This window comes from Oxyura jamaicensis, chromosome 1, assembly GCF_011077185.1.
Source record: "Oxyura jamaicensis isolate SHBP4307 breed ruddy duck chromosome 1, BPBGC_Ojam_1.0, whole genome shotgun sequence".
Lineage (NCBI taxonomy): Eukaryota > Metazoa > Chordata > Aves > Anseriformes > Anatidae > Oxyura > Oxyura jamaicensis.
In genome coordinates this window covers 185,075,322-185,098,714 of record NC_048893.1, presented here as the reverse complement: position 1 = coordinate 185,098,714, position 23,393 = coordinate 185,075,322, and the positions used below count along the sequence as shown (strand labels likewise).

Sequence of the window (23,393 nt, the reverse complement as noted above, 5' to 3'; positions counted from 1 at the left end):
TGTTCTTTTCCAATTCCTTACTGTGGTATAGCCTACAAAATCAGGCATCTGTCAGTCTTTCTAATTTAAACTTTTAATTTATATGGAATAATTTAATTTTTGTTGGGCTAGAGATAACACTTGATTTAACTGTCAGATGATTATGGCACTTATCTTGGAGACAGAGGCTTCTGTTGTAGCTTCTCTTCCAATTACTATTTAATGTATTTATATGAAGTAGAACAAACTAGAAAAAGAGTTTATAACATTCACAACAGCAAATGTATTATAATATGTTGAATAGAGCATGGATCGATGGAAGAAGATATGAAAACAGATTTTTCCAGGGAACGGAGGAATTTTAATCTGGGAGTGCAACATCCCAGTTAAGTCCTGCAACTACTTGTTCTTATGTAAAAGGACATCAATACATTGCCACGCTTTATCCCTGTAGACTTTACTCATAAGATAGTTACATATGGGATTTTGATTGTGTTCATATTAATATTTCTAGATCTGTTGGACAAGTGAGCAGGACTTTTGAGAATCTGTATTTTGGAATTTCATTCTTAAATTATTTAAATATCCCCCATAATAATTGCCCAACATACCAATTCCATACTAACACAGCTCTAGAAGGCTGCATGACTGGAAAACAACTTGGGAAAGTTGGACAGTGTTGAGCTCATCTGAATAACAATGCTTTATACATTTGTAGCATCAGAAAGCTTTACAAAGATTAGCTGCTTAGCAGGAGGCATTAACAAGAGGAATTTGGCTTCTCCATTTGTTATGTAACTGATACAATTTAACAACTATAATTTTTGCTTGCATAGTGGCAGAGTAATGATTTCTGACAATTTTTTTTTCCTTTCACATTTTTACTTTTCCCATACCTTTATATTCCTTAGGATCATGAGACTGACTTCACATTTTCTCCTGAATACAACCATCTTCAGCTTTCCTACTCTGCTGTCACATACAGAATTGGTATCCAGAACTTCACCCTTCATACTGAACCATTGTGTCTACACTATAATCAGTGAAGACTTGGACCAAAACCTTTAGATCACTATTGAATTTCTTAGATTGTCATAATAGCACTCTCAAACTCTGGTGTGAAAAATGCACCTGATCAGATGGTTACCATTTCTGATGCAATAGGATGTGTCTTTCAGAAACCCCACATTAATTCAATTATGTTACCATTCACGTGATGTTGCTTTATCATAATGTCCAGAACAATTGTGTGCCAAAGAGTATTTCTGACTTTTTTTTAGCAACTGATGGAGAAACACATGGTTCCTTGGGTTTTCACAGATGCCCAGCTATCAGTTTCATGGAATAAGAAAGGTCAAGAGAACCGTACTGTATTTCAGGTTGATAAGGACAGGCAGTCATGAAACAAATGTGCTCCCCAGGATAACTGGTTGCCTTTATCCAGACTGGAGTTTGGCATGTAGCACAGGTTTTTCTCTGCTACAAAATTTCAAGCTCAGTGCAAGTAAGAGAGGCAGAAAGGTCTTTATTACTTTAGCTGCATTGTCAGTTAAACATGACTTGAATGTGCACCCAGTCTCATGCTCTCCTGCACGTTAAACCTTACCTGTGTCTGAGTCACTAACAAGTGGAAAGTCAGGCCCAAATACTAAGCCTTAGAACAATCTGTGGATCACCTTATTATGACTGTAAGTAACTTGGTATATGGAGGCCAAGCACATGATGTGCAGTCCATCAATGCATATTTTAACCATGGTTCTTCCTAAGGACAGGGCAAATTTTAACATGCTCTCATATCTGCATTTCACCTGGACATACAAACATAGGCAATGAGAATTGGGAAGGTCTCTGTACTTTTTGATTAGAGATTGGTCTTCCAGTTTCTCTTTTATGCACACTTATTTCAAGGACTGGAATAAACTGTCCAGCTGTAGCACTTGTCCTAACAAATACAGTGTTTTCCAAATACCATTCACAAGTATTTTCTTCTTTTGTCTCACTTAAAATTATTGACTACTCTACCTATATATCTGTACCCAAAAACTTTTTTCATCTGATATACCACTTCGCTAATTTTGCGGGGTTCCTATGTGCAATTAATGATCAATATAGATGAAGTACTAAATTTGATTTTTTTAATTACTTTTTGAAGTTTTCCATAATGAAATGTCAATCTATTTAAATTTAATTGCATGAGAAAATGTTGAAGAGGTAACTTTATATAATTTTACTAAACAATAGATATATCTGTTCATTAGTTAGCTGATACCAGTCTAGGTCTATGAATATTTTATGCATTTAGAAATAAATTAACTTGTTATATATTTAAAAAATTCTCTAAACAACTATTTAGTCACTTGGTAAGTTCAGACAATTAGGAAGGAGAAGATTATTTTAAGGAAATTTGAAAAATACGAAACTAGGAATATGATGCATTAAGAAAGGAAATTTTTAACTGGAAATCAAGTAACATTTTCTGACTTACAAGGCTGTGCAATAGCATACCATATTAAATTGTGGGTGACCAATCATTTGGAACATTTAAAACCAGACTAGCAGCAATAAAAGTGTACAGTAAAGAACACTCTTTCATGGCAAGAGGTCTCCTTCACTGCAAAGACATACACTAATGAATCTGTACTGCCTTTCCATGAATTTCATCATTAACAGTGTATACTCCATGGAATTACTTGCCATTTTGAAGATGCCACATTTTTTAATAATCAAGTAAAAGTAAAAATGTAGTTAATTATCCACAAATTCTCATCCTAACTTTTTCTAAAAAGTTCTCAAGTCAGAACACTAATATTCTATAGTTTCTACTCTGAACAATCCTGAAGAGTTGTGTTTTGCCATTTTTCCATTAAATTAAATATATTTTGCCTCCAACCAGACCACAGCCATTCCCACTGTCTCTATGAGACAGTGAATATCTAAGTGACCATTAGTGACCAGCCTCCAGCTGGATTTAACTCCATTCACCAATACTCTTTGGGCACGGCCACCCAGCCAGTTTTTAACCAAACAGCAGTACACCTGTCCAAGCCTTGAGCAGACAGCTTCTTCAGGAGAATGCTGTGGGAAATGGTGTCAAAAGCCTTACTGAAGTCTAGGTAGATCATATCCACAGCTTTTCCCTCGTCCACTGGGCATGTCACCTTGTTGTAGAAGGAGCTCAGGTTCATCAAGCAGGACCTGCCTTTCATAGACCCATGCTGACTGGGCCGGATCACCTGGTTGTCCTGTAAGTGCTGCATGATGGCACTCAAGATAATAAGCTCCATGAGCTTCCCCAGCACCGAGGTCAGACTGACAGGCCTGTAGTTCCCTGGGTCCTCCTTCCAGCCCTTCTTGTAAATGGGCATCACATTTGCTAACTGCCAGTCGACTGGGACCTCCCCTGACAGCCAGGACTGATGCTAAATGATGGAAAGTGGCTTGGTGAGCACTTCTGCTGGCTCCCTCAGTAACTTCAGGTGGATCCCATCTGGTCCCATGGACTTACGTCTAAGTGGAGTATCAGGTCACTAATCCATTTCCTTGTGTATTAAGTCTTCATTCTATACCCTGTTCCTATCTACCAACTCAGGAGGCTGAATACATGGAGAACAAGTGGTCTAGCTGCTAAAAACTGAAGCAAAGAAGATATTAAGTACCTCAGCCTTTTCCTCATCTCTGAGGTTAGATCATCATATACTCAACAACACTGTTACAGAAATTCACATACACGGTGAAGATTTATGATAACATTTCTTAGAATAACATGAGTTGACACAGAATGGTTGAGGTTGAGGACTCTGATGAAAACAAATAGTGTTTCAAAATAATTGGACTATGGACTTCCCAGAGCCTGGATCCAAGCACATATCCTGATTGCCTCTTGCCTGCATGTGAGCTCCACCCTGATCTCAGGTTCCTGAGTACTTAATTGAGCAATGCCTGCAGGACTCCTCCCGCTCAAAATCCCAATCACCCCACTTTCCCAAGAGGGGTGATGGCATGGGTGATCAGGGAACAAGGTCAGTGAGGCACACTGTGACATGCACCTATTATGCAATTCAGTAACCGAAGAGTAAAGCCCAGACTACCGAAATAACTGTGAGATGGAGGAATTGAACAACTTGATTTCTGTGATCCAAATATAAACAATTACATATACATTCATGCATGAAATCCCACCATCTGATCAGAAGCATTCAATCTGCAGTTTCTCAATTGCTATTTTTCACTGTGGGACTCTTAGGACATGTCTGTTTTGAGTCCAGCACTAAAATGACCTGAGCCTACTGAGCTCCAGCAGAGATCAGTGAGACAGAAATGTAACCACTGTTCCCAAATGATCGCCGCCTATGTATATTTGTGTAAATTATAAATTTATTTTATTTTATAGAGGACCATTATGTAGAAAACAAAGTCACAATTGAATATATCATTCTTCAGAATTGTACAATAGCCTATGGCTAAGCTGTACACTTTTTTTTCTGCCTTTGGTATGAAGAAACAAGAAAACAGTGGTTTTCTATATCTTTACATGTTTTTGAAGATATTTAGGTATGTAATAAAGATTTTACTAGTAGCCTTACTGTTGTTTTTACAAATCCCCAAATCTGCAAACTCAGGCAGTGCATGACCACTCCCACAATTTGTTCCATTCCTGTTTATTTAACATATGTTATTCACTTAAAGAAACCTGCCTGTCATGTCCACAGAATTAAATGGAAAGCCATTATATTCTTGGTTTCTCAAAAGCCTTTCACAGGTCTGTATCAGATCCTCACACTAATGACCCCAAATTTACCTTACCTGTTTTGTCTGATCATTTTTTACTCAAATAAGTTGTCCAGAATTCTTTCATTTTACTAAGAATCCAGGTAACATCTCCATATGTATTCTGTGTACATCTTACAATGGTCCCATATATTTAAAATAAATTATTTATTTTTTAGCCTTTGAAATCTCTTGCAGTTAAAACACTTGTCTGTGCCTCAGTGTCTGCTGAAGCAAAATGATTATGAGAATTCATATTTCTCCACACTTAAATAGCATATATGTACTTGTACTGCTTACTAAACTTTTCCAAATACATATTTCTATATACATACGGTAGTGGGGAAAATATAATTTGACAAAGTATAAATATAATTTAAATAATATAGAATTAAAATGTAAATGATTTTAAAACTCCTCATCAACTCTGTTGGGAAATACACAAGTTGTCCTAAAACCTTCCCTTTATTCTATAAAAGAAACCTCATTAAAAAAAAAAAAAAAAAAAGGCAAATGTTTTTGGAATCTTTCATAGCCATTTCTGTACAAAAGTTGAGTTTGGAGTGGCCATCTACTTTCCTAGATAATGGCATATTACTTGCAATCATTCTAACCATATCTGGAAGTGGAGTTTCAGGCCTTATCTAGCCCTTTGCTGGCCAGGTGAGATTAACTTCTATACCAGGAATGCTTGCTGTTGCTAACTGCCCTGATTTGACCAAAATCTTTGACAAAAAAAGACTCCATTGTCATCTGAGAACAGGAATTGGATAACTTTCTCTGTCTGAGCCCAGGAAATAGAGTCCTTGCAATAGAAAGTGAGATGAGGTATCAGTAATGTTATTATACCAAGCACGTACTTAGCTCCAAAATAGATATTGTAAGTCAAACAGAGAGTTTCATCAGATTCATTACCAGTCCTGTTTTTGCTGAATGCTCTTTAACAATCTCTACCCAAAGCCCTATTATCTCAATGAAACAGTACTCTCTTGTTTGCAAAGCAAGTTCTCTAAATAGTAATAGCTGCAAGAAATACTGCAGTGAAAGCTGGATCTATAAAGCCATTAATTGAACTACCTTTGGGGCACAACAAATGATGTTTCAGTCAGAACTTGCCAAAGTCTTTCCCTGGGTTGACCTAAAAGTAGGATGCAAGTATCCTATAAGACAAGGTGTTTACCTGCATGGAAGTAACGCATCCAATCTACTCTGAAGTTAATATAATTATTAGTTGCAAACAGCAACTACAGTATGTGGACTTCTAATATTCAGAAAATTTAAAATATTCAAGGAACTGGTATTACAGATCAAATATGTTATTAAACAGGAACTACTTAGAGTTAAGATGAGTACATGTCTAAACTACTGCTTGATTTAACTTTAAGATTTTACTGTTGCAGCCATCTTAATATGTGGAAATGCTTGTTTTTTCAGTATTTGATTTCTTCCCAAAAGAGGAAAACGCGCAACTTCCTGTGCAGCTCTTAGCTGATACAAAGACCAGGAGTTTAATTTCCATTGTTAGAGGAGTTTGAGGACTTCAGTTGAGACTAAAATTCTGAGAAAGTGCAGAAACTATTATTATGATATGATATGATATGAGTAGTGGTTGACCAATATAGTGAATCCCCATGTATGTCAGTTTCTACATTGGTAGAAAAATGCGAGCTATGGATACTGATGGAATTTAGGTGACTAGAAACACTCAACATAAATTTAATAAATATTCCTTATGCCTCATCTCATTTCTAAGGGCCACGTACCCACAACAGCAGACCTCTACATTGTTATGTTGGCTTGGGAGATAAATCCTGAATATATATTTGATGCTCTTTTGAATCTGTAAGCCATAGTCTGCATGTTGCTCAGCTGCCTGAGAGCAAATCAGTGTGGGTATGAGAGCCCTAGGGCTGCTTTTTTTCTCCTCTTGATGGTCCCACAGCAATGTGCATCACATTCCATGTGACTTTTTTGGTCATATAGAATTATGGAATTATAGAATCAGAGTAGTTTGGGTTGGAAGGGACCTTAAAGATCATCTAATTTCAACCTCCTGCCATTGGCAGGGACACCTCCCAGTACACCAGGTTGCTCAAAGCCCCATCCAACCTGGTCTTGAACACTTCCAGGGATGGGGCATCTCCAGCTTCTCTGGGCAAACTGTACCAGTACCTCACTACCCTCTCAGTAAAGAATTCCTTTCTAATATCTAATCTAAAACCACACTCTTTTTAGTTTAAAACCATTATCCCTTGTCCTGTCACTACACTCCCTAATAAACAGTCTCTCCCCATCGTTTCTGTAGGCCCCCTTAGGTATTGGAAAGCTGCTATAAAGGTCACTCCCAAGCCTTCTATTCTCTAGGCTAAATAACCCAAACTTTCTCAGGTTTTCTTCACAGGAGAGGTGCTCCAGCCATCTTTGTTCCCATCCTCTGGATCCATTTGGACAGATCCACATCTTTAATACACTGTGGGCCGCAGAGATGAATGCATTACTCCACATTTCTCCAGGTGGGGTGTCATGATAGGAAAGGGGAAGAATCATCTCCTTCAACCTGTTAGCTATGCTTAACATGGTATCATAGAATCATTAAGGTTGGAAAAGACCTCCAAGATCATTTGGTCCAACCATACCCCTACTACTAATGTCACCCACTAGACCATGTCCAACCTTTCCTTAAACAAGCCCAGAAACAGTGACTCCACCACTTCCCTGGGCAACCTGTTCCAGTGCCTAACTACTCTTTCTGAGAAGAAATGTCTCCTAATTTCCAACCTGAACCTCTCCTGGACATACTTTGTGGAGAATAGAACTGCTTTCCCCTTTTTCAGAGGAAAATTATTTCACATTTGTCACATTCCAGAGTCTAAGAGAATGATAGCCCATCCAAGATGGTCCTCCCATGCAAATGCTCCATAGCACCATGAGTCTTACCTAATATTCTAGTAGTGGTAGCTAATTATTTTAGGAAATTTGGAGTATCCTATGTAGGTAATTGGATAAATAGAGGTCAAATATGCTTTAAACCATGATTTCTGAATCAAAGAACCTTTTGTTGACCTTTTAAGAGGCTTGAACACATTCGGAGCTTGCATTTATTATAGAATCCCTTGGCTCTGTTTCTACAAGTGCTTACCTCTACAGGAGCATTTTTAAATGATGAAAAAGGTTTCTGGAAGGCTTCATCTTATTCCAATTAGAATCTGCCAGTTTTGAAATAAATAACTGGTCACACCTTTCTGAACACTGTTGCTAAATTACATCTTTGCTGTGTAAGGTTTTGGTAAGTGCCAGCAGTTCCCACAACAGTAAACTTGCAGGACAGGCAAAATCTGCTCAGTGTCTACACAGAAGTACCTTTTCATCCTCTTCTATACAGCTCAGTCTTTGCCTTGCTGTGAGTTTTTAGTAATTGGAAAACATAGGAGTCTCAGGGTGTTAAACACAGCAGTGTCTAGAGCTAAGGGTCAGCACACTCAATCAGTCAGTCACCAGCATCAGGACAGCAGGAGTGCAGGCTTACCATACATCTGCTATGTTTAATGAAGCAGATTTTTCCCTAATCAATAGCTTATTGTATAACTGTATCAAAGCCTGCATCTAACTTACATTTGGACCTTTTCCTCACGTCAATAAAAATATTTTTATCCAAGGATTTGAATAGGAACACAATCAAATCCTTGAAATGGAAAGCATCAAGGTTACTCATCACCGAGGAAGTCACAATACTCAGTAAATAATAATTGGCTTCTCCTGAGTGGTAACGTAAGAAGCAGAAAGGTTTTTTAAAGAACGTAATGTGTTACTATTATACTACTCTTCCTTTTTATGGAACTTATCATCGCATCTCAGTACATTAAGGTACCTGTTCATCCTAAATCTCTCTCTTTTACATTCCATTTAACTTTAATTTACCTATTATCAAAGGGGAATAATAGAATTTTCCCCATGGCCAGATGATGAGAATGGATGATGAGGCTCTTACTCAAACATGTAAGAATGTGAGCATTGTGCCAATGCCGAAATGAAATATCTGATGAGGAAAATGGTACATACTCGAGGACTTATACAAAGTAATCCTGAGTGGTATGACTAGATTTATGGGAAAATAAGAACATAAATATATAAGTAAATTAAAATGTTAAATTTTGTCATGTGGTGTATTATTCTTGATGTCAAATATTCTTTTGTCAGCATAGCATTTTTAGAATAATCATTAGAGAAAAATCTGAGTCCACTAGAAAATGTGTGTAAATTGCAAAATTTGCTTTTTCAACATCAGTTGCAGCTTTTTGTCTCTTGGCAAAGCCAAAGTCAGTATAGAGATTGCCACCCAGGAGTTTATGATCTTCCCTGATTGCTTCTTTTTCCTCTGCCTTCTTGAATTTCAGATTTATCAATGTCTTTTTTTTTTTTTTTTTTTAGCTTACTCTATAAAATTCTGTTTATTTAGTTCCCTATATTCCAGGAAAATAAGCAAACTGTATTAAAAACTAATTAAGTTTAATATAATCTGTTTTCACCTCATGGGAAAAGGCATGAGATGAGAGCAGATAATCAGATCCTTAATTTATTTAATTAAATGAGAGACATCTGTTACCCGTATTTCTTTAGAATATCATGATTTTTCTTATATTTTTCAAATGTGTTTGTCTTAAAACCTCTGTTTGTTTTAAAACCTCTGTGTTTTTATAGTGTTGAAATTATCTTTGTTTTGTGTTACAAGTTAGAAAAAATAATCTATAGTCTTCACTAAAAAAAAAAAAAAAAAAAAAAAAAAAAAAAAAAAAACATACCTGAATCATTCCGTGGTGCCTAGAAATCATTATTAAGAAAGACAGGGGGTTCATCACAGGTATTAGTTTAGTTTTGCCTCATGATATGTATTCTAGCTCCTTTTTAAAAGCTTTGCAATGGTCTAGAATTCAGAAATTATATCTAGTGCCAACGAGAAAAGCCAGTACACTACGTATTTCAAAGTGGTAAAATACTTGACACAAAATAACAGATTCCGTAAATAGGTATTCTAAAAGCCTCTTTCCTTAAATAAATACACGCCGAGGAGGAATCGCAGTGGTACTCTCCAGCAGAATGAACTGCTGACCTGAGTATTTCCTACCTTATGGAATTTAAGCAAAGTTTGCTTCTCTCTTCATCTCTCTTTAAGCCTGTTAAAAAAAAAAAAAAAAAAAAAAAAAAAAAAGTATTTCAGCATAGTCTGGTTAGACATTATTTAACTTTTTATATATAAAATATATAATCTCATTGGAGAGAACATACAATATTGGAAATAATTACAGCTAAAGCTACATTTTTTTTCCAGTGTTAAAAAATGATTTTTTTAATTAATTAGCTGAATAGATTATTGATCTGTGGCCTGTCTCCTATTACCTCTTCTCTCCTTACATGGAGAATAGCCTGAAAATGATTTGGAACAGAAATAGGTTTTGGATTTATTGTTTGTATTTAGCTCTCCCATCTATTTTTTGTAGCTTGAGGCAGTTTGTCTGTGGCTGAGCTGTAAAGCTGTAATACTTTTTTCAACTTTTTTCTCACTCTTTATATTGGTGGTGCAGGGAGCAAATCCTTTATAAATTATCTAAATACCTGTGAGAAATGTCCCTTGGCTGAAGCCTAAAAGTCCTCTGATGTGCTTAATGTGGTATTTCTAGACTCATTTTTTCACATTATCAATGCTGTGATAATGGTGAAAGAAAAAGTTTAAAATGGCTTGAAAATGTGGAAGGTGGAACTGGGTTAGAATTGTGAGAAAGAGACTAAGAGAGAATAAGGTCAAAAACTGGCAAGCAGGTGACAGAGAAAGGAATATGATAGTGTGAGAGGAGGAGCTTAAGCCTACAATCAGAGGAGGAAAAATATGAACCCAAGAAAGAAAAACTAATTAAAAAGAAGGAAGTCTACTGAAAATGGAAGCAAATATGAATCTCCTGTTGTCCCTTCAGTAGGCTTAGAAGTAATGCATTCTGCGTGAAGTATACTGCTGATAGAAAAAATCTTGAGATATGACAATAAGGTTTGTTTTTTGAGCATTTGTGTGTAAAACTATTTTTCATGTTTTTTAGAAGTACAAAAGGTATTTCAGCACAAGCAATACAAATGCACTTCACTTTAAGGTAATGAATGTAGTATCGCATTTTTTCTTTAAAACAAACAAACAAAAAAAAAAAAACCTACTGTTTCTTGAAAACTACAATTTATTAAAGAAAAATGCTCCTGAAATAAGTGAGGAATTCTCAAAAAATTAAATGCATTACTGTGGGTATCTTTATAAATAGAGGTTAGGCAGACAGCTCTGGACATTTTCAGTTTATGAAATGAACAAAAGAGAAATACAGCAACAATATTAAAATGCACATAATTCTTGCTTCTTCTCCTCAGACTGGAATGGGACATCTACGTGTTACAAAAGAAGGCCTTCGTCTGGAAGGGGAATCAGAATTCTTATTCCCTCTTTATGCCAAAGAAATACATTCTAGAGTGGTAAGCAATTAATCTTACAAAAATACTGAAATAAAATTAATGCACTTATGAACAGTTGAATTTAGGTTAAGTCTAGACACCTGTCAGGGGAAAAAATATGTAAATATGTATAATATAAATATGGATATGTATTTTTATACATATTATGCACTCACATTTTTGCAAGTGTGTAATATTTTTGTAGGTATATAAATATTGTATTGAAGTATGCAAGAATATAATAAATATTTTACAAGCAGGGTCATTAGGTCAATGTTCAGATACTATAAGGTTTTTCTTTTAGGTATGTGCTTGCAAAATGCTTAAATTAGTGGATCCTGTAGGAAAAGTTATGATTTCTCTATTAAGTTCAATTTTTGTCACTCTAGGACACCAGAATTAAATGTATGACACCTTTATGTATGTGCATATAAAACCTACAAGACTAAATGGAAATATTTCAGATTGAATCTTATTTTATAGACTGAAAATTTTATTAGAATTATTGAGGTCAAACCTGAATGGTCAAAGGAAGTATTTCTTAAGCAGTTTAACTTGAAAACAGTAAGAATGGGTATAATATGGAAGATTTCTATTAAAGTATTGAGTTTTGATGAAGATAGAATCTGAATTGGTTTTGAATTATGCAGGTGAATTCTGAAACAGGTGGATTTTTTTTTTTGTAGAACAATATCTGTTTCTTGTCAACAAAATAAATTACTTTTTGGAACTACCTTCTGTCATCCAAATTCACAAAACAGTTTTATGAACAGTATCATCAACCAACTGGACGTTTCACAGGATGAAGTACTATTCAATGAGAGTAAAAGACAACTTTGACTCTTCCATTATTTCATAATGATCCTTACTACCATATTAGAAGGAATAGCCAGGTATTAGACTTTTCTGAAAAAGTTAGCATTTGTATTGCTATGGCAAAAGAAAAAGTAAATCCATTTACTTTTGTAACGTGGCTGACAGAATTTAGGATGAGGTCATTAAAATTCTCGATGACTGAAATTCAAGCAATGCTAACATATTTTATCGCTATGAAGACTTTCTTTTTTCTCTCTTTCTACAATATTTTTTTTTCCAGTAGCAGGAACAGCTCTTATTTAGACGGAGAGATGCTATTACTTAATCTGTATTTTCATTTTGTTTCTTACACTGTGTTCTTTTCTGACTCATAGGCAGTGAGAGCAGTATTTATGTGCTTAAATGAATTTCTCTTGAGGTTTTTTATCTGATAAAACATGTAACTTTCTAAAAAACAACATAGCTAATACTTAGGATCTCACTTAGCCCAGAAAAATAGGTACACAATTTTCAGCCACCCTTTGTACTTTAAAAAAATATATATATATTAAAAATATTCCTCTTAATACATTTAGTACTACTACTACTACTACTCCTCTTAATACATTTAGTACTAAGGAAGAGGTGTGGTGGCATCTAATATACGCCTATCTGTCTAATGACCCATTGTGATCATTAGTAGCATGTATTAATTAGAGCCTTGAGGATGCTGGATGGCTCTGCCCCCTATGAACTGATCATTCATCAGGGTTTTGTTTCTTTGTTTCCATGCTTGTTTTTGAAACATTTGAACTCTATTGAATATAAGCCTCTAGAGAGGCTTAATTGCCTGTAACTTGATCTCCTGAGTGTCATTCTATATATTTACTCTCGTAAAATTGCTTATTTGTTATTAAGTCTTTTTCTTTGCCTGTTAGAGAATTGGGCTATCACAGCAGCTTTCTTCCTTGCCTTAAGTGTTTTCTGCTTGCAGTCTCCTAACAGCTTTTCTCACCTAATGAGGCCTCCAAAGTGCTAAGAAAATATGTAGCAGAAAATGTACTTGCTGTGCATCATCTCTGGAGCCTATTACAAGTTTATGCCTTTGTTATGCCAACACGGAGTAGTGGGCAATACCATTGCATTTTAGCTTATACATATTCATAACAAGAAAAAAGCTGAGCATCTAGAAATATGTTACTAGGCTTTAATTAGTCAACAACACGTGTGGCATCTGCAGAGTTAGAATAAGTTTATTCACACTTAAAATTAACGTTACAAATTAGTAAACTATTTTTGAAATCAACCAACAGCAGTCAAAGTAAGTTTACCAGAGATGCCCAGATTTATGGGTCATTTAGAACATGCACTTAAATGTAGCATATTTACCTGATCTTCATTGACTGCTATAAGTCAACAATAACAATTTATAATTTCTATCTGATATAATTTATAAAATGAGATTAATTTATGTTGCTCATTTAGTGACTTCTTTTGAGATAGCCTATCTTCCTACTTGTAAGACATCCATTTTAATAAAAATGTGTAAGTCATATTCCAAAGCGTGTATTGCTTTTACCACAGATTCAAGGAAACTATTTATAGCAAAAAATCTTTGTATAATATATAGTCAAAATTCTCAGGTTAACTTGTACATTAGATTACAATGGGAACGTGACTTGGGAGTGATTTTCAGGGATTAGCCTTTCAATATGCTGGCTTGAGTCCACAAGAGGTACCAGAAGCCGTATATGTGAAAGAGACTGATATTTTACTGTATTCCAATAGTTAGAAACTCACATATTTATCTATATTTGCACAAATTATTTGATGACATCTGTGGATGGCTTTGTAACTGCAAAGTTCTTTCAATGACTGAGTTAATATAAACCCCAAACTAAATTTTGAAAATTGTTTACAGTTCTAAGTATTCAACTGGATCTACTGTTTTTTCTCCATACCTCAGGACTCATCACTGCTTCTCCAGTCTACTCACAATGTGACTGTGAATGCTCGAAATTCAAATGGAGAAGTCACAGGCAGATTAAACGTGGGTACGTCTAAGTCATATTTCCTTGTTTGCTGTTTTGGGATTTAATAGATATTTCTAAAGAGATTGGAGGATACAGAAAGCTAATTGTGATTTTTTTTTTTTTTACTGTTGATGGCCACATTTGGATAGTCTAGCTGCTACTTAATAAGTAGCAACAGTATATTTCCATTTCTCACTTAAGCATTAATTATGTAAACATTAATTATGTAAATATTTAAAGCACTTCTTTATTGCAGAGTTAATGCAGGAAAGGTCACTAATTAACCCCAATTTGGCCTTTAAATGTTTTCATCTCTCTCATATCTCTCTCTCTTTTTTTTTTTTTTTTTTTTGGTCATTCGAGCTAATTTTAAAGGTCTGAATCATTCCTCTTAAAAATGCTCATAAATATTTATCAAATCACAGTGATGGAACTCATATCTCATTTTGATAATAATTAAGGGTATGAAATGTGCAGTACTTCTGGTTTCATATTATTGATACAGCCATTAAGCTGCTTTGCAATAAGTAACCATACAGTGACCACATGACCAAAACTTTACACATTACATGATTAAAATTTTTGTAATGTGTAATATATGCTGTTGATTTTGTCTGTATGTGGATTCCCATTGTGGGACCAGACATACTCTTGTGCTGTGGTCAGGTCCCCATCCTGCCTGATGAATCACAGAATCACAGAATTTCTAGGTTGGAAGAGACCTCAAGATCATCGAGTCCAACCTCTAACCTAACACTAACAGTCCCCACTAAACCATATCCCTAAGCTCTACATCTAAACGTCTTTTGAAGACTTCCAGGGATGGTGACTCCACCACCTCCCTGGGCAGCCTGTTCCAATGCCTCACAACCCTTTCAGTAAACAAGCTCTTCCTAACATCTAACCTAAAACTCCCCTGGCGCAACTTTAGCCCATTCCCCCTCGTCCTGTCACCAGGCACGTGGGAGAACAGGCCAACCCCCACCTCTCTACAGCCTCCTTTAAGGTATCTGTAGAGAGCGATAAGGTCGCCCCTGAGCCTCCTCTTCTCCAGGCTGAATAAGCCCAGCTCCTTCAGCCGCTCCTCGTAGGACTTGTTCTCCAGGCCCCTCACCAGCTTCGTCGCCCTTCTTTGGACCCGCTCAAGCACCTCGATGTCCTTCCTGTAGCGAGGGGCCCAAAACTGAACACAGTACTCGAGGTGCGGCCTCACCAGAGCCGAGTACAGGGGGACGATCACCTCCCTAGCCCTGCTGGTCACACTATTTCTGATACAAGCCAGGATGCCGTTGGCCTTCTTGGCCACCTGAGCACACTGCTGGCTCATATTCAGCCGACTGTCCACTATCACTCCCAGGTCCTTCTCCGCCTGGCAGCTCTCCAACCACTCATCTCCCAGCCTGTAGCTCTGCTTGGGGTTATTACGCCCCAGGTGCAGGACCCGGCACTTGGCCTTGTTAAACTTCATGCAGTTGACCTCAGCCCATCGGTGCAGCCTATCCAGATCCTCCTGCAGAGCCTTCCTACCCTCGAGCAGATCGACACACGCACCTAACTTGGTGTCATCTGCAAACTTACTGAGGGTGCACTCAATGCCCTCGTCCAGATCATTGATGAAGATGTTAAAGAGGACCGGCCCCAGCACCGAGCCCTGGGGGACGCCACTAGTGACTGGCCTCCAACTGGATTTGACTCCATTTACCACAACTCTCTGGGCCCGGCTATCCAGCCAGTTTCTAACCCAACGAAGCGTGCGCCAGTCCAAGCCAAGAGCAGCCAGTTTCTTGAGGAGAATGCTGTGGGAGACGGTGTCAAAAGCCTTGCTGAAGTCAAGGTAGACCACATCCACAGCCTTTCCCTCGTCCACCCAGCGCGACACTTTGTCATAGAAGGAGATCAGGTTCGTCAAGCAGGACCTGCCTTCCATAAACCCATGCTGACTGGGCCTGATCGCCTGCTTGTCCTTCAAGTGCCGCATGATGACTCCCAAGAGGATCTGCTCCATGAGCTTCCCTGGTACTGAGGTCAAACTGACAGGCCTGTAGTTCCCCGGGTCAGCCCTCCAGCCCTTCTTGTAGATGGGCGTCACATTCGCTAGCCGCCAGTCAGCTGGGACCTCCCCCGATAGCCAGGACTGCTGATAAATGATGGATAGTGGCTTGGCCAGCTCCTCTGCCAGTTCTCTCAGTACCCTTGGGTGGATCCCATCCGGCCCCATCGACTTGTGCACATCCAAGTGCCGTAGCAGGTCACCAACCAGTTCTTCGTGGATGGTGAGGGCCACATCCTGCTCCCCATCCCCTTCCACCAGCTCAGGGTACTGGGAATCCAGAGAACAACCGGTATTGCCGCTAAAGACTGAGGCAAAGAAGGCATTGAGCACCTCCGCCTTTTCCTCATCTCTTGTAACTAAGTTTCCCCCTGCATCCAGTAAAGGATGGAGATTCTCCTTTGTCCTCCTTTTTGTGTTGATGTATTTATAAAAGCGTTTTTTGTTATCTTTAACGGCAGTAGCCAGATTGAGCTCCAGATGAGCTTTGGCCCTCCTAATTTTGTCCCTGCACAGCCTCGCTACATCCTTATAGTCCTCCCTAGTGGCCTGCCCACTTTTCCAAAGATTATAAACCCTCTTTTTTCTCCTAAGCTCAAGCCACAGTTCTCTGTTCAGCCAGGCTGGTCTTCTTCCCCGCTGGCTCATCTTTGGGCACATGGGAACAGACCGCTCCTGCGCCATTAGGATTTGCCTCTTGAAGAGCGCCCAGCCTTCCTGGACCCCTCTGCCCTTCAGAACCGCCTCCCAAGGGACTCTACCAACCAGTGTCCTGAGCAGCCCAAAGTCAGCTCTCCGAAAGTCCAGTACAGTGGTTTTACTGGTTCCCTTCCTGGCCTCGCCAAGAATAGTGAACTCCACCATTTCGTGGTCACTCTGCCCAAGACAGCTCCCGACAATCACATCCTCCACCAGTCCTTCTCTGTTTGTGAAGAGAAGGTCTAGCGGTGCACCACCCCTGGTAGGCTCACTAATCAGCTGCGTCAGGAAGCTATCTTCCACTTTCTCCAGAAACCTCCTAGACTGCTTTCTCTGGGCTGTGTTGTGCTTCCAGGATATGTCAGGGAAGTTGAAGTCCCCCACGAGTACAAGCGCTGAAGATTTCTCAACTTCTGTCAGCTGCCTGTAGAACTCCTCATCCGTCTCCTCATCCTGGTTCGGCGGTCTATAGCAGACCCCGACCAGGACACTAGCCTTGTTGTCCCTGCCGATCCTAACCCAAAGGGACTCGATCTTGTCATTCCTAGCCTCGAGTTCTACAACATCGAAAGACTCTCTAATATAGAGAGCCAATATAGAGAGCCTAATATATGAGAAGTTCTCAGGAGGCCCTTTGGGAAGGGTGGACCACAGAACAGATCATTTATCACCACATTAATTTGTCCAACCTGATTCCTGCCCAATATGAGTAACTTAAAGGTAAAATCATGTCAGACAGTAACCCAAAAGCTTGATGAATTGTTTGCCAGGCTGCGTCCTGCCTGCATGACCTAGAACTGTTAATAGGAAAAGTGTGCTATACATATGTTCATGAATACTGGGCCCTGAATTGAATTTAGACACTTGTCAGAAAAGTGATCCCATCATTAATTAGTGTTTTGGCATGAAAGCGAAAAAAAAAATGTTCAGATTTCTGCTGAACTATTCTGTTATCCTATTTTAATATACTTACAATGTGCTTATGGGACTATGTCCCTATGGAAATAAGGCACCTCCATATTTCAAGCCAGAAACATTACATACTACTGGCAGGAGGAAGGTGCATCACTTCTCAGACAGATGTTTCTGCATGAAGAGTTAAAAAGCATTGTGGGCAAAAAAAATCTAGGCACTGAAGGGTGTTGTAGCTGCATTGCTCATTTGGAGTTTGGCACCTGTACAGTAATTGACATCCTTAAATGATCTCCGTTGGAGACAACCATCCATATTGTATCTTTCTTCTTAATGAAGAGGCTACAGTGCTGAAAGGAGTTAAATATTTTACCCAAAGGAGACGTATTTCAATTATTGTGCCAGCCAGAAAACAACAAATTTCAGACCTCTCTCTTTTAATTTCCTCTTTTCCCTTCCCAGTCACCACACAGGCATTCTTCTGAGAGCATTAACAAAGAATGGTATGGAGAATGCATGGGGATGTGCCTTCTTAAATACACAGAAAGTTAAATATATCTGTTCATTAGAGTTAGAGACATCTGATCAAAGATCACTTGTAAACCAAAGACCTGAATGACTGGGAAGGGTCAATATGAACCGATATCATGTAGGGACTGTGGTATTTAGAGGGGAATGTTCTGATGCATAGAAACAGACTCAGCCATAGTGATTTATTTATAGCAAGTATTTTCCATATTTAGTATTTTCCCTCCTTAATGGTAGTTTAGTTGTTTCTCTGATTTTAATCACCTGGTTCTTCTGGCCTCATTCCCATTAATGTGCAAGTTGGTGTTGTTACATTTTATGATCTCCAGCCTCTTTAACCCATCCCCAAAGGAAAGCCCAATATTTCATGCTGTCCAGACAGGCTTTATCTGGCTTAGGCAATATATGAAGAAACCATGAGAAAGGAGGAAAGTTTAGACTGGAAGACCTGCATCTCAAACTTCTTAAAGGTGGTCTGTGTTTTAAAGCAATTCAGATTCAACACTGAAGTGGCGAAATTCTGACAGCACTTTGGCTTGCTCTTTTCAAAGCTACTACAAAAATATTTATGTAAGAGGGTGTGATGATTTGAGCATGGGAAAATCAGAGCTGTATTAAGAGTAAGTGCTGAAAATGCATTTACATATTACTTGAAATACATTCATGTCTAAGTAATCTCTGTTGACTGCCAATTCTATTTATTCAGTTCATTAATAATTGGTCTTAAATGATGTCTGGGATAGTTGGTAGCATTGTAAATACTAACATGAAATATTACTAATATTAAACAATAGTAATTTTAGACTGATAAAGACCAGTAAAAATTAATACAGTAAAGAACTCTATTAATACCTACCGATATGGTCAAGCACTGGGGCAAGTGACAGTTCATTAGAGTAAATGACCATCTATAAATAGCTTGATATTTTTAGTCATTGTCCTTAGCTCTTCAAAATACATGCAAGATTGTGTTCCTTTATAAGAAGGGTGAAAAATAGGTCTGTGGATAATTTACTTCATATACACAAGACATTGCTAAAGAATTAATGCCTTTCACAGTTGCCAGCATGCTGGAATTATCTCTTAACACTCAGTTCATCTTATAAATATGAAGAGTTGCCATTGTGGTGTGGTTATATAGATAAATTAGATATTATTCTAAAGATGACAATATAATATATTGTCACTCATAAGATCATCATGAAAACACCTTTTAACTCACAGAAGATTGTGATTCAAATGATCTGTTAAAATATTTTAATAACTTATTAAGAGTGATTCAAATACCCAGTCTTCAGTAGAAGTAATTCACAAGAGGAATGTGAAACAAGTCTTCACTTGAGGAGTTTCTATGGAATTCCTCACATGAGGATAACAGGCATCTATTATTCAAGAATGAAAAAAGTTTCTCTCATGAATTACAGCTATACTAAAATAACTTCAAATGTGAGCAGCTTTTACCATTAGCGCACTTGTTTTAAGGTTGCTACATGCTCGTAAGTTTACCTCCATGGCATACCTCTTGCAGAAGTTTTGTAAACATTGTAGTTCTTTATAAGCGCTGTATGTAGAACTTGCTGTGTTTTGGACTGTGTTCCATAATTGCACTGCTTTCAGAAGCCTCTATGAATGCAAATACATTTAACTGCCTGTCAAGAAAAGAATACTTTCAAAACAATAGGGATTGTAACTAAAAAAATCACCACTTCTGTGCTTTACTCTTTTTTGTCTTTGGCATTCTTGTATGACAAATACCCATTTTGTCTGAGGTACTCATTAAAACTCATATCTGACCAAGAAACTCATATTAAACGGAGTAAGTAATAAGAAAGGAAGAAAGGAAGAGAAAGAAAGAAAGAAGGGAAGAGAAAGAAAAGAAGAAAGAGAGAGAGAAAGAGAGAGAAAGAGAGAGAGAGAGAGAAAGAGAAAGAGAGAAAGGAAGGAAGAAAGGAAGGAAGAAAAGGGAAAGAAAACTACTAATTTTTAAATAAAAAAAGGAAATGGGACATTTAGTTAAGAGAATATGGGGAGATTATTTCTTTTATTTCTTTTGGAACAATTCTGAGAGAAATGGGGCTTAGAATAAAGATGTTGACCAACAGAGAGCAAGGAAAGCATCTTAAGCAAGGCACACGTGCAAAGGTACAGGGTTGAGAGTCAGAGGGAATTAAGAAAGCAGTAGAGAGATGCCTTATAGGCAAGTCAAGGATGTCCACAAAATAGATGGCAACTTTTTTCATTAGTATAGATATCTTTAACATCACGAATAAGCTTCTAAAGTTCTCATTATCACAGCTCATTCATCATCCTTAAAAACTGAAATATCCTGAACTTTCTTTGATAATCCAAGAAAGCAGCTGAAGAAGGCTGCTAACCATCATCTAAGACCTCTGTTCTTACCACCTCAAAGCCTTATTCAAGCCTAAAATAAAAATGTAGCACCTTTCATTCTATCAAAATCCTTATTTGTAATAAAGCAGCATAATATAAAAAAATAGCAAACTTTTTCAATAATGAATTTTAGCATGTATAATATATATTTAAGAATGTATAGGCTATAGAATTGATTATCAAGTATTTAAGAGTGACATTTGTATCAAATAGCAAATGATGCTGCAGATAAGTAAAGACATGCTTACATATACAGCCTACTAGTAGATGAATACAGTAGTCATAATTTTGCAGTCGTATTGCAATATATTAGGAACTGAATATTAAGAAAGTGTCTGAAGAGCAGCATGCTTTCCAACTCATCTTTAATTAAAATATGGGTAGTTTTTGAAAAGGTCTATTTTTCAAGTATCGTATAAGGAGGCTTCAAGCTCCAAAAGACTGTGAATTTTGATGGCCTTTTTCAGAGTTAATGACACAAAGGAAAGGAGCTTTCCAAAGTCTTTCAGGATCTGTGAGAACAGGTTCAAGTACAATGGACTACTGGTCCTCCTCCTTCAATTATTTACACCAAGTAACGGTGACATCAGTAGCTTCAGGTGAGGAGTTCACTTTAAAGTATTTAAACTAAAGGAAATGTATTTAGATACCTGTGTTATGAAGCTGTTCTGCACTTTGAAACATGAAATCAGCACCACTCAGAAAGCATGAGAATGTGGTATAAGTCAAAATGGTTTATACAATCTGAAAACAGGATTACAGTAAAAATTCTGCCTATAGACTATTTTCATGTCCATCACATTGATCTAAGGAGCTCTTAAATGAGAGCCATATCACCCCCCTTTTTTTTTCAGAGAGGAGCAACATTCTGAGGAAGCAGATAAGTGTCAGTACCTAATATATTTCTTCATTAGCATTAATTGGCATCTGTAAACTACTACTTTCCAATGTCAAGCCATTACTGTTCTTCTTATCAGCATTTTGATATTTCATTCTCAAGTGATGGTATTTTTTTCATTAGAGACATAATAGGAAGAAAACAGTCTTAATGAAGCATGATATATGTAAGATGAGTTTGGTGGTGTTTTTACAGGGAAAACCCTGAAGCCAGTTTTATAAACTTGACTTAATTAATAGCATTGTAAAATCATTTAGCTTTTCCTTTTTTACTTTTCCCAGAAGGCTTTCATTAAAAACTTCATTTTTGTCCAAATAAGTTCTTTCTTATCTTTAAGATAAAAGCCAGAACATATTTCTTGAAGATCTTTGTACTGCAGGAAGATGATTATTTGCACAACTTTAATTGCTGTCCAGCTGGGTTATAAGAAGGAAAGATACAACATAGGAGTAATTAATAGAAAGATAAATTGCAAATTTAACTGAAGTATTTTTGAGGTGATTAAGTCTTCCTATGATCAAGAACTTACATTATTTGTTCCAAAAGGATGAAAGTAGGGATTTTTACCCCCAGGCATATAAGAGTTTAGCTAGCAATGAATCTGATCATATCAAGGCATACATTCTAGTTTTATTTAAAAGTAAAGCTTAGTTGACTCAGAGCAGGCAAAATTTAGGCAATGACAGGTGGCTGCTAAATTTTTTTCTGATTTCCTGTTTTAATCCATGGCAGATGTGTTTCTGTTCTATATAAAATGCATACGATATTAGACATTTGTGACAGCATTGTGTATTTAAATAGGTTTAACTTTGAAAAGTATTTAAAAAGTAACAGGAAATAGTAAGTTGTAATCAATATACATTTAAGGTATAGTTGCCTAATCATATCTCCATGAAAACTTATTTGTGAAAATACGAATTTGGTCATCACAGCCACAGTTTAATATTTAAACTCAAAGGAACAGTATCTTCTTCTGCCAAAAATACCATTTATAGATCCTATGTACTATGTATATTAAGGTGCTTACCATAGCAGATTCACATGTTGGTTGCAAATATGATTGTCTTTATAAAGAAATATGTGATGATGTTCAGAGTCAGCAATGCTGACTTAAACCAGACTATAAAAGACCTCTACAAATCAATCAGGTGGTTAGGTGCATTGCTAACTTGCTTAAATATGCCAACATCACTGTAAAGGAGAAATTTAACCTGTCCAAGGGGATTTGAGTCCAGTGCTGTCACTTTTGTTTTAATTGTGTCTAGAAGAGAAAAGTAGTAGTCAAGGTGGCTTAACTCAGAAAAGAAGCTAACATCTGGGAAATCATTTTTATGTGAAATATTATATGGAAAAAGCACTATGTAGTGGATATCAAGCACTTACCATAGTGCAGTTACTTATCTGAGTAGCTCCCCCATCCACTAGCCCCTTTATTTCAATGGGAGTAAGGAATTGAAAATATCCTTCTCGACTTTTGCAGTCTTCAGTAAATTTACAATCCCAAACAACATATTTTGGTTCATATTTTATAGTGAGAATTAACACAAATCTTGGGAGGAAAATTTGAAGCTAATAACGCTAAAAGTAAGGAATTAGTTCTTGCACCTTCTTCCTTTAAAGTAATAAAGTAAAGAATTAATTGTTGAAATCGGTTAACACAAGATGACTTCATAAAGTTTAACTTAAAATGGCTGAAATTTATTGTGACTAAAATCTATTATAGAATTTGGCTAATTAAGTACATCTAACCTATTCATATGAAGTATAACAGTACTTTCTTCTTAAAGCTAACTCGACTCTGGATGTCAGTTAGTGAACAAAAAAAAAAAAAAAAAAAAAAAAAAAAAAAAAAAAAAAA

General features: G+C 37.0%; 1 protein-coding gene across 6 annotated transcripts in view; it reads left to right on the top strand.

Annotated features, from left to right (window-relative positions):
* Positions 1-23,393, top strand: part of SGCG (sarcoglycan gamma) — a 136,530-nt gene that overhangs the window by 76,712 nt on the left and 36,425 nt on the right. For all 6 annotated transcript variants that reach the window (XM_035326329.1, XM_035326326.1, XM_035326320.1 and 3 more), the window contains 2 exons: positions 11,149-11,250; positions 13,991-14,078. In XM_035326329.1, the coding sequence (XP_035182220.1) occupies positions 11,149-11,250; positions 13,991-14,078 (190 nt within the window). The remainder of the gene's footprint in view (positions 1-11,148; positions 11,251-13,990; positions 14,079-23,393) is intronic.